This window comes from Cyclopterus lumpus, chromosome 22 (assembly GCF_009769545.1).
Source record: "Cyclopterus lumpus isolate fCycLum1 chromosome 22, fCycLum1.pri, whole genome shotgun sequence".
NCBI lineage: Eukaryota > Metazoa > Chordata > Actinopteri > Perciformes > Cyclopteridae > Cyclopterus > Cyclopterus lumpus.
The window spans coordinates 9,146,947-9,158,282 of NC_046987.1; the positions used below are offsets into that span (position 1 = coordinate 9,146,947).

The window sequence follows — 11,336 nt, forward strand, 5'->3', positions numbered from 1 at the left end:
CCACGGCCCTCTTGCTGTGAGGCGACAGTGCTAGCCACTACACCACCGTGCATCTGGCAATTGTGTGCTCTGTTTATAAATTTTTAGTTCACAGAGATTAAGCCTTTTGTAGCAGTTTATGATCTGATCATAGCGTTGTTTATAAACCATTCTGTATATTTACAGTGCAGTGCACGTTTACAGCCTGTAGCCTGGGCTCATATAGCTGGAGTTCAAGAACACACTAAAAAATGGGACACAGTGGAGGTCTTTCATGACAGAAATCATGGACTTTATGATCTTAGCCAAAGATAGCAGACAACCTCATCTCAGAGATCACCACTCACTAGACCACTTACGTCGTATCACATTTTCTACCTTTTGTAGTCTGGAAACAACTTCCAGACCAAGAGCTCTCTCTGGCCCTCAATCTTTCTCGGGTCCTGCATAGAAACAGGAGCGCTCTGCTGTCAAACAGTCTCCACATAATTTATGGTAATGTATTTAACATGTGAGGCCTTTCTGAGACTGAACCAGCAAGCACGTCCCCTTACCTCGGCTCAGACTGTGCTGGTGTCTGGCCATTCTGTGGGAGGGAGTGCTGCTCGAGTAAGGACTTGCTTCTGACAAACACTTCCTGGACTTCTAACTATTTCACTTGACAGGAGCAGCAGCCCATCAAGCAGCCGGTCACAGAGCTCCAGCCTAGCCGGAGCTCTCAGGCCCTGCCAGCCAACACAAACACCTCCCTCGTGGCACCAACTGGAGAAATAACACAGATGAAATGACGATTGGCTTTTTCTATAGGCTACAGTGTGGGAACACTCTGTCCTTTTTAAGATCATAGTATGGCTTCCATCAAATGGATTGCATGCAGCTCATTTTCATTTCACACCAGGCCTTGAATCTGACGGACTTGTGAAACTCTTGCCTCGTGTTGCCATTGTTTCTTCAGCAAACTAATTCAAAGATTCCACTTGATATTGACACTGAACTCCCAGAGCAGCTGTGGCAGCTATGTCCACTCTGCCTTTGGATCTTGTCTATCAGTCACTCTCAAATGTCACCCTCAACTGTCCATGAGAACAGCTGTTTGACCCAGCTGGTCACATGTCTAAATACACCCCCAACGCCTGGGCTGGACACACACAGAATAATTATACTCAACATGGTTGAAACAAGAATGGTGTCCGTGATTATGGGATTCAGAAAGACTTTAGCATATGACTTCTACTATTCTTCACTCTTATAGGATTTTTGATTTGACCCATAACGGCATTAAAAGGACAAAACAGCCCTTCTTATTCTTCTTTTTAATCTTTATTTATTGGGTTTTGATTGAACATAAAATTGCACAATTAGTAAAAGTAACTCTTCCTATTCGTTGATAAAAACGCAGCTAGTAGCACTAGCGACTCCATAAATAGCACTGAATCTATACTAAAGGTCACTAGTCTATGGTATTAACACTGGGGGCGAGTTTTCTATAGGAGACTATGAGACACCCTGCTGACTGCAAGTCAGCATTGCTCTCACTGCACTGGAATTCTCCATCCATGGCCGGCTGCAGCGCATTCAGTACTGCGATGTGATGACTCTCCTCTTAATCTTGTGTGTGTGTTTATATAATTGCTGTTTTTGCGAGTTTGTCTCTCACCATTACACTTGTTTGGAGTTGTTTGTATGCCACTTGAGTGTGTAATTGATCAAGGGGTAGAATAAATCATCCAGATGTTGGCATATTTGGCTATTGTGTCTTCAGCTATTTGTATCTACTTCTGAGTATTCCTGGGGTCCGGGAGGAGTCGGATGTTTATGGTTTGGGTATCACAGAACCTCTTCCAGACAGTCACACTGACTTCTACTCACTGGAACAAATCCTTAAAAGGATTCTTTAAAGCTCACATCAGTTGTTTGTGAATTACTGTGATCCTGCTTTTTAAAAACAGAAAAGCCTTAAAATCTTCTCGACGGTATGTCAAACACAGTAGCCCAACAACATCTGCAGCACTCAGTGGTCAAAACAAATGTCATATAAAAACTTTCTAGAGTATATAACAGGAACACAAGGAGTTATTCTACATAACTGCTCCCTCTATTGGGAAGAATTTGGAAGTGCCTGTTTGACTTCATATGCCAAATACTGACCTTTTCCATAACATGCCATCTTTTATGTATAACTCCGTCTCTATTGTTTTCCCAGGACTACTTGGCTCATATTATCGATATGAGTAACCTTCCCATACAGCCAGAGCAAGTGTGTGCTCTGTTCGGAAACATAGAGGACATCTATGAGTTCAACAGGTAAGTCACAATCCAAAAGTATAATCCTCATCCAATTTTTTTTATGCTGAAGTATATATTACTAAAAAAATGCTCACAGGAATCAAAAGTACAGGAACATCTTTTGAAAAGGCTATTTCTTTTTGCATCCATGGCTCAAAAGATTGGACGATAGTAAAATCCATTACATTTGAGAGTGTTCTCATACACTTTCAGAAGTATGCAATCTGATATCATAAGATAGTGTAAGATAGTAAGATAGTGGAATAACTTTAAGAATGCATGCTTTTGTTTCACTTACCGGTCACATGTTTTTTTCCCCGACACAAAACGTTTGCAATAAGAAACAAAGGAGGAACACACTGACACTACACTTTTGCAAATATCAGATTGAGGGAATTGGTGCCGCCCGCTTCACATTAATGTCAGCGAGTACTCATTGCTGACCACACTGCTTGCCAAAACACACATTAACATTCCTCTCTCTTCTCACATGGAGGAGCCTCCCCCGTTAAGGCCAAGGCCATTGTACAGCTCTGGGCCACAAATGTGGATGATTTGATTCTTATTACGCTCTAATGAAATCCTAACCTGCTGTACAAGAAAGATTCTGACAGGTTTTAGATCCAAAGACATGTTGCCCCTTTCTCGGGATAAGGCTTTTTGTTCTTGTCACATTGTACTTGTTTTCTTTAACCTCTTCTTCCATGCCGCCCTTCTTTCCCATACTCATTTTAATCTTTTTTAGGGGGGGCATTGTGTCTATAGGGGGAGATACCAGGTCAAGAGTATATGCCACATAGAAGATGTATCCGTAATTTGAAAGATGGGATTTTTTTAGAGATGCATCTCAGCACTGTCAAGTTGTTCTCGTCATCAATCTGTAATAAACATTGGGTTTTGTGCCTGTTCAAATGTTGAAAGTATTGAGTGTATAAGGGGTTCGAACAGTATAGAAGTATATGATGGACATTCCCATGTTCAATTATGTCTCATAATCTTATTGATTAGGATTAATACCATTTGTTACACACCTTTTGGTGCTAAATTTAAAAAATAATTACTATTTCGAGAACAATCCAAAATATTACAACAAGACCTTGAGGAACACAATAGAAAAATCTATGCTGTGATTTGTTATCAACTTTTTGGAGATCGGATGGTGAGCACTTGCAACCTGCTCAGAAACCCCATTATTGTCAATATACATAGGACAGCCATACATCCTCTGAATGCCCTCCGTCTCTAGTTTGTTGTTGTGAAGTTTCATGAGGATGTGAGTATCCTTGAGGTCATAGCACGTCATTTTATACAGTGAGGTCAAGTTTAAAAAGTCGGTCTCACAATGTAATGTCTACTACGGGGACCAGCCTCATCACACATGAAGTGGGCTCATTAGATGCACAAGAGTCTCAGCTTTCTAGACCTATCTGATTTCTGCAATTCCAAGAGGGACCCCAGTTTGCAGAAAATATGTTTAGAATAACCACCAAAAAAAACAATTATACTGCATACAAAAAAAACTGCATGGAATCAGTTTAAAGTGGGGGTTCTGTAAAGAGGAAACGTGTGTGTAGCCATAGGACTCCTTTACATTCACATGTTTTCAGGTGAGTATGGCCTTACAAAAATGTGGCCTAACTTTGGAGTGGTATTTAGCCTCCTTCTTGACAAGCTAGTGTTTAGTGTTTGTAGTGATGATATCTTTTATCACAGCATTGTGTAGGTGGAGGAATTCTTGTATCAGCAGCCTGCGAGCAGGTGCCGCATGTTTACTTAATTTTGCAACAGAGTCATAACAATTTGCAGGAGGTTGCCCCGGGGAGACCAGATGTTGTTGCTAGACATATATGTATTCTTCTACAGTCTCTCTTTGAGGAAATAAAAAAAATAAAAAAGTTGAATTCCAACAAGGTAATCGCGTGGTATGAACAAATATTCATAATATGTTCAAAAGAAATCTCAACGCCAAGATTTTGTCGTCATACCATGAACACTTTGACACATTTGCTTGTCGTCAGTTTTGGTAAAGCCTCATTGTCTTTGATCTAAGTTAGGGAATACAGTGTGATGAATTGTGTTTGAATGTCATAATTTCATGCGTTATGTTAACAGAGCAGCTTTCGTGCAGAGCACTTGTGATGTTTAGGTTTTTTTGGCCATTTGTATTTTTCCACAGTGGCCCTCCCTTCATGTTTACTCCTTTTTTAGTTATGCTGATTGAACATTGTGTGAGGCATCAAAATACCTTACAACTCCCATGTCAAGAATGTCACGCTCAATCTGAGCGTGCAACAAAGTTCATGTTTAAAAGTGTATGCCGCCATCTAGTGGAGATGCTTTACAACCGTGGTCAAAAAAAGAAAATTCTGTGCATTTACTTTGCCACTCATCATCACTCCTTCCTTTTGGGGTTGCTTCTATTTTGTTTTTTTTATTCCTTCCTAGACAAACAAATTGCTGAGCCAGTCCATTAACACTCAACTGTCTCTCTCTGCTGTGTTCTGCATTTCAGTGAACTGCTGCAGTCCTTAGACATGTGTGAGAATGACCCCGTGGCCATCGCTCGATGCTTTGTCGATAAGGTGAGAGGAACCATCGGGCTCATGATGATTTACAGGGACATCAGTTTCTCACAAAAATAAACACTAGTGATGCGTTTGTCTGACTTTTGTTTCCTCAGAGTGAATACTTTGAAATATACACTCAGTATTGCACCAACTATCCCAAGTAAGTAGAGAAAATATTTGTTTTAATCACATCTTTGCTGTAATATTTCCTCTGAGAGACAAATTTGACACGATTGATATGATTCTCTTTTGTCCTCCAGCTCAGTGGCAGCACTGACCGACTGCATGAGGAGTACAACTTTGGCCACGTTCTTTCGGGATCGACAGGCTGCTCTGAAGCGCTCCCTCCCTTTAGGCTCCTATCTGCTAAAGCCGGTCCAGAGGATCCTGAAGTATCACCTGCTGCTTCAGGTACAGAATGTCCTCCGTAGTCATTTTGTTTCTTCAAAATGCATTCAGCATTATACCTGACTTTTATTACACAGCACGTTGCCTCTGACTGGTAAACCCTTCAACCGAAGAGTGATTATCTGTTCTCTGGTTCTCTGATTTGATCAATTATAAAGAGCCTTGAGACTAAAAGATGTTTGGTATTTTATAAGATAAAAGCAACAGTCAAATCTCAAAAAGATTGATTTGAACATGCATCCTTCTTTGTGTGATAGAACTAGCTCCCTGTAGGTCTGACCTGTCCGAAATTGTAACTGTCCCTCATCTCTCGCAAAGGAAATTGCAAAGCACTTTGACTCGGACGAGGAGGGCTATGAGGTCATTCAGGAGGCCATCGACACCATGACCGGCGTGGCCTGGTACATCAACGATATGAAGAGGAAACATGAACATGCTGTCAGAGTGCAGGTCAGAATGAAATGCCATGCATGCCAACATCCTCTCGAAAAGGTATATGTATGTCACTGCCAAGCAGTGCTTACAGACAGTTACAAATGTACTCTGTCAAGGTCAATTTGCAAGATCAGCAGCTCTGTTACACCCTGACTTTCTGTTTTATATTTGCTTCCATCTCTTGCATATTTAATATCTCCCAAGTATTTCCAAGCAGATTTCCTTGAATCGTCACAATATGGTATTGCCCTTTAGTCTAGTTGAGTCCTAACGTGAGAGCTACAGCTTTTAAAGGATTTCTTTACTTTGAATCCTTGACTGATTGGCCCGTTTCTCTTCCTGGTGTTTTAGAAGGATTAAAAATGAGCTCTGACATATGGCTGACATTTATTTTCTTTCATGCTAGAGGAACATGTGTGTGTGTGTGTGTGTGTGTGTGTGTGTGTGCGCGTGCTTTCATGTGCATCTGCAGGAGATACAGTCTCTTCTCATCAACTGGAAGGGTCCTGACCTGACCACCTATGGAGAGCTGGTGCTGGAGGGCACCTTTCATGTCCTGCGGGCGAAGAACACCCGTACACTCTTCCTCTTCGAAAAGATGCTTCTCATTACCAAGAAAAGAGGAGACCACTACGTCTACAAGATCCACATATCAGTATGTTTTTTTTTCGACATGTTTTCATTGATAAGTGATTTAATAGCTAAAGAAAATGTAGATGAGCTGAATGATTATTTTATAGTAACTCGGATTAACCCTCAGGTACATCACTACATGTATTGTTGTTGCAGTGCTCCACCCTAATGCTACTTGACAGTGCCAAGGATCCCCTGCTCTTCAGTGTTATCCATTTTAAGCATCCCAAGCAACCCCATACAGTGCAGGTAAATGGTAACTGGGAACACCAGTTATGCTGCATTCACATGGAATCAGGCAGAAGGTAGATCGCAAACCGGATATCATGTCCGTGGATGAGAGCAGGATGTGAAATTAGGTGAAGCCAGCAGAGAATAACAGTAATGATCAATATCACTACCGTTCAAATATTAAAAAAGGTTGCCGTCTTCTGTGACAGAATTTACTCGCGGACGTTACGTAGCTCCATCCCACAAGAGTAACGTTGTTTAAGTTTGCAATATAATATTAAGAAAAAGGAGCATTTTATAGGATAACTGTCAAATAATAGACGCAAAATTATTATTATATTTTATTGAATACATTTTATTCCATCGTTATTTCTATTTGCTGTCCAGACCCGTTTTAGTTGTTTTTCCCCTTCCAACCAGGAGGTGTTGTCCATCTGCCTGATTCCATGTGAATGCAGCATTAATGTCAACTGCTTGTCCTTCTACTGTACAGTTACATAAAACATAATATTGCATCAATTGTGCAGCAATAGGCCAGAATGCCTGCTGTGCTTGTTTGTGTTTTTGTAGTCTTAGAATAATAATCTTTTTAACAGTCAGTCTGCCTGTATTCTGAATGCATCCCTGTATCTATCTGCTGTATCTTTATTAACCTCAATGACTCTTTTCTAAATGACAAGTGCTTGTTTTTTCAGGCCAAGTCGGTAGAGGAGAAGCGTCTCTGGGCCCATCACATTAAGAGGCTCATTCTTGAGAACCACAACACCATCGTCCCGCAAAAGGTAAACAACACACGCACCACAGAGATGACTTTTAATTTTTTAATTCTTCTCTGCTCTTGAAGAATTGCCTCATATTTAATGACAATCATATTTATTTCTTCGAAGGCAAAAGAAGCCATCCTGGACAATTCAATCTGTAAGTGTTACAAATTCAAGGTTAATTGAACGGTTTCCATAGCAATCAAAGATGCTGCTAACATAAGAGGAGGGTGGGACATTTTAAGAGGAAAATGTGAAATGCTGTTGAATTAACCAGGAATGTGTAGCCCATAACCCAACTATCTATAAGCAGAACATTTCTTTGTGTGTAATGGTGCATCCTGTTGCTCAGATCCAGGGAAGTACTACTATAGTCCTGAGAGGCTGAAAAAAGCAGAGTCCTGCCAAGCTGATGACTTCCATCTTGGAGGGTGGAATGGGAGAAGGAGATCAGGTTAAAGAACTACTCAGTCCACCTATTTGTGTCTTTTTATCATGTAATATTTTATACGGATTATAGAATAATATTGCTGATGATTAATTGTCACTTTAACCTTTATTTTCCTTTTTAGAGCCTGCAAAACAAATCATAAGAAGCACAAAAGGTTGGTACACCTTTTTATGGGTTAATTGTTTATGCTCAGTGGATGTCCAATAAGGTTTTGGCAGCCACAAGGTCATGATCCACGTTCCGGGTGCTGTCCAGTGGACCCCGAACCAAACCAAGGTTGTTTCGCGTCTGACGAATAGGAGCACGTCTCTGTTGCTCTGCTGCTTTGTTCTCCCTCAAAGACATCCGGAAAACAGATCAAAAGACACGCTCCCACTCCACTGGCCTCACTCCTAATGAAGTCAATTATATGCCATGTCGTTGGAAGGCTTTGTCATACACAAGCTTTTTTTCATTAGTCAAATTCAGCCTTGCCTTCGGATCCCATCTCCCTTCTCTCATCTATTCTAATTGTCCATTATGAAAGAGAAACCTCTGTATTTGTGTCAGCTGTTCTCCTTTGCACCCAGTCCAGATACATTTTCCTGAAGCAATTTAATGATGAACCAATTTTCATGTCAACCATTTCATCTCAGTGAGGGAGTAGGTCATCACATCCTGGCTAATTGCATCATGTCCTGTTTCAGCCTCTGAGACGAATATGTTTCTGATTAGTATTTATCTAATCACAAGGCCTCCCTTAAGTCTGGGCCAGACTAACTGCTGCCTCTGTGCTTGTGTAGGCAGAGCATGCGTCCTGATCATTATTGTACATGACGCATGTCGTATTCAGGTTATTTTGGCATTTAATATTTGACTTAAGCATGCTTTTTTCATAGATGTTGACATTCTCTTTTGTTTATGTCTCCTCCTCTTCTTTGTCTTTGTTCTCCGTGCAGCTGTTTTGAAGGTAGGTGCTGACATTCAAATGTGGTCTTTTTTTTATTAAACCTTGATAAGCTTTTTCATTCTGTTGTATCAAAGTAGTTTTTAGGTCAGTGTGCTGTGGTGAGATATGGTTTATCCAATTTTGACTCAGCAGTTTAAACTTTCTATTCTAATTGCAAAAGAACTCAAACCAAAAATGAGAAAGTACAAACCTTATCTTCCCAGAACATACTTTGACTTATCCCATATTGCAAAAATCACATCTCACCTAAAGCTGAAGCGGCTTCATTGATGATTCCGTCCCATTTCCAGCCTTGCAATCACATCATGGCTCTAGCACTGGCCTTGCAATAACAAACCACATGTCTATGACTTCACGCTACAGCACGCAGACAGTGAGGGTGCACTGCTGGGGGAGAGGTGCTCCCTCCAGCCGCCCACTAGTGTCAGTACGCTGGCCTCCTGTCTAAGTGAGTCCCAGGCTGAGAGGCCATGTGTGGAGGATCTAATCCCCAGAAGGGACTCCCTGGAGCATCTAAGTCCTACTGACAGTGACCCGAAACTGGACTCTCCATCCAGTGAAGTGGTGCTGGAGAAGGCAGAGGAGGCAATGGAAGAGAAGGAGGGGGAGAGTTACAAGGAAGATATACTGATGGGAGATGACCAGGTAGCCGACTTTGCCAGCTCAGTGCTGGCAGCCATCTCCTGCTGGCACTATAGAGCCAGGGCTTTGCTTTCTACTCACTTCACAACGGTGAGGGTTTCTGCCACCCACGGGTTTCCTATTTCTCGCTCCATTCCACTGGCTTACCAATACTCTCCACCACTCTTTCTCCCACGCTGGCTCTCGCCCCTCTCCCTGTTTTATTCTTCATAAATAGAACCAACTAACACCAGCTACCATTTGCACTGTGCACATTGAATGCCTCAGGTTGAATTCCCTCTATTGAAGTGCATGGACTGAAGTTCTCCCAAACTGCTAACGGTGAATTCTAAAACGTATGGGTGAAAGTCAAACTGGGTGCATGTCTTGGCTTTCATTGTTTTGTTTTGGAGTTGGACTTCATCATTCTGTGCATGCACTGTTCTCCTCCGATGGATGTTTCCCCTTATTTTTGTAGTTACAGTGTCCTATGTTTTAGGATTATGTTTTTTTTGGGACGCGATTTATGCTGATAGTTATTCTGTTGAAACCATGCCTGAATTTGCATTAGAACCACTGGCCTATTGCTCCCTGTTAAATGTGGGTTGACTTCAAAGGTTAATGTAGCCATCTAATTAACTGATCATTATAATTGCAAAAGGCTTGCACTTTGATAATCATATTTCCTCACCACATTTCCCCTCTGAATATTCAAGTCTTTGTTAATGTTAATTGTTATACCAGTATTGTTTCTGAATATGAATTAATAATCAAATAATAATAATAAAGACTTTTATCATAACCATTGTAGTGGATTTTTCAAAGCTGACCTTACGACACATTAAGTCTCTTGGAAATGTTTGCCCACTGTGACAGATTCTTCTGCTGCATGCTGCCTCACAGTGTGATCTCTAGGATGAATTAGAATACATACTAAGTTTAATGCCCTGCTTTCCGCTTTCAGGATGATCAGATTGGAGATACAGCTGAATTAAAAACGACACCAACAGAGGAGTTAAACACTCACAGACAGGAGGAAAAACATGTGGCTGTGAAAGAAACTCCTGTCACACAGGTACTTAATAAAGTATTGTATAGATGTATACACCCATCCATTCATTTTCACACATGTCTCTTAGCCTACTTCTGACATTCACTGTATTAAAGAATACCCATCTATCCTCATGCACTTAGTATCGCATGGTTTGTTGCTAAGCATATTTTCTAGCCATTGTATATTTTGAATGACACACTTTCTGTCTATTTGCTGTTGTTATAGTCTATCGATGAATGAGAGCAGGCCTATTCAATACTGCAATAGACATTTCAGTTATAAGTGCCCTTTGCTATGAGCACAGCATTTCTCTCTGTATTTGGATAGCCTGGAGCTATAATAGTGCCTGAGGTTTATATGTGGTCCTGGAAATTAAAATGCCACACACACAATGGTCAGCCTTCCCACTGAGAGCAACATTGTATTTTGGAGCAGCTTTTACCTGCTGTAAGAGCTGTAAACAGCTGCTGAATGTAGGTTGTTTGTCTTTGTAACCTTATCTCCACCACACAGCTCCAAGCTACACTTTTTGCAATTGCCAGCACTCCAAAAGAGGCAGGCAACACCTGAAAACAAGTTTAGATTAATGGCCGACTAGGGTGACATCGGCGCTATGAACCGAGTCACAGACATCGCAATGCTCACAGTTTAACTCACCAAGGGTAATAGAACAACAAGGAGTCATTCTCAACTAAGCAGCAATTACAATCACAATGTCTCCTTCATTTTATACCAGTTTCAAACACACATACATAGAAGTTGGTCACTGTAATAAAGCTCACGTGGGCCTCATAAGGAATAAGACATGCATCATAAATTGTGGATGCTTTAGATTAAACTGCCCATGTCATTACGTTAATGGTTAACTGAGAGTGCTTGCCATCGTAATGTCTGTTTTACTCGTTACATTCCACTTTACAAACACTCCGATCATATTTCAGGTCAGTGTGGAGGAGCTGTG

General features: G+C 41.1%; 1 protein-coding gene across 1 annotated transcript in view; it reads left to right on the top strand.

Annotated features, from left to right (window-relative positions):
• LOC117725376 (pleckstrin homology domain-containing family G member 3) overlaps positions 1–11,336 on the top strand; it is a 31,045-nt gene that overhangs the window by 17,050 nt on the left and 2,659 nt on the right. The window contains exons 4-18 of the mRNA XM_034525502.1: positions 2,183–2,283; positions 4,778–4,847; positions 4,946–4,992; positions 5,093–5,243; positions 5,559–5,690; positions 6,148–6,330; positions 6,465–6,557; positions 7,235–7,321; positions 7,427–7,457; positions 7,653–7,754; positions 7,873–7,905; positions 8,690–8,700; positions 9,064–9,432; positions 10,286–10,396; positions 11,317–11,336. The exon at positions 11,317–11,336 is cut by the window's right edge and continues 1,430 nt beyond it. Coding sequence (XP_034381393.1) covers positions 2,183–2,283; positions 4,778–4,847; positions 4,946–4,992; positions 5,093–5,243; positions 5,559–5,690; positions 6,148–6,330; positions 6,465–6,557; positions 7,235–7,321; positions 7,427–7,457; positions 7,653–7,754; positions 7,873–7,905; positions 8,690–8,700; positions 9,064–9,432; positions 10,286–10,396; positions 11,317–11,336 — 1,541 coding nt within the window. The remainder of the gene's footprint in view (positions 1–2,182; positions 2,284–4,777; positions 4,848–4,945; positions 4,993–5,092; positions 5,244–5,558; positions 5,691–6,147; positions 6,331–6,464; positions 6,558–7,234; positions 7,322–7,426; positions 7,458–7,652; positions 7,755–7,872; positions 7,906–8,689; positions 8,701–9,063; positions 9,433–10,285; positions 10,397–11,316) is intronic.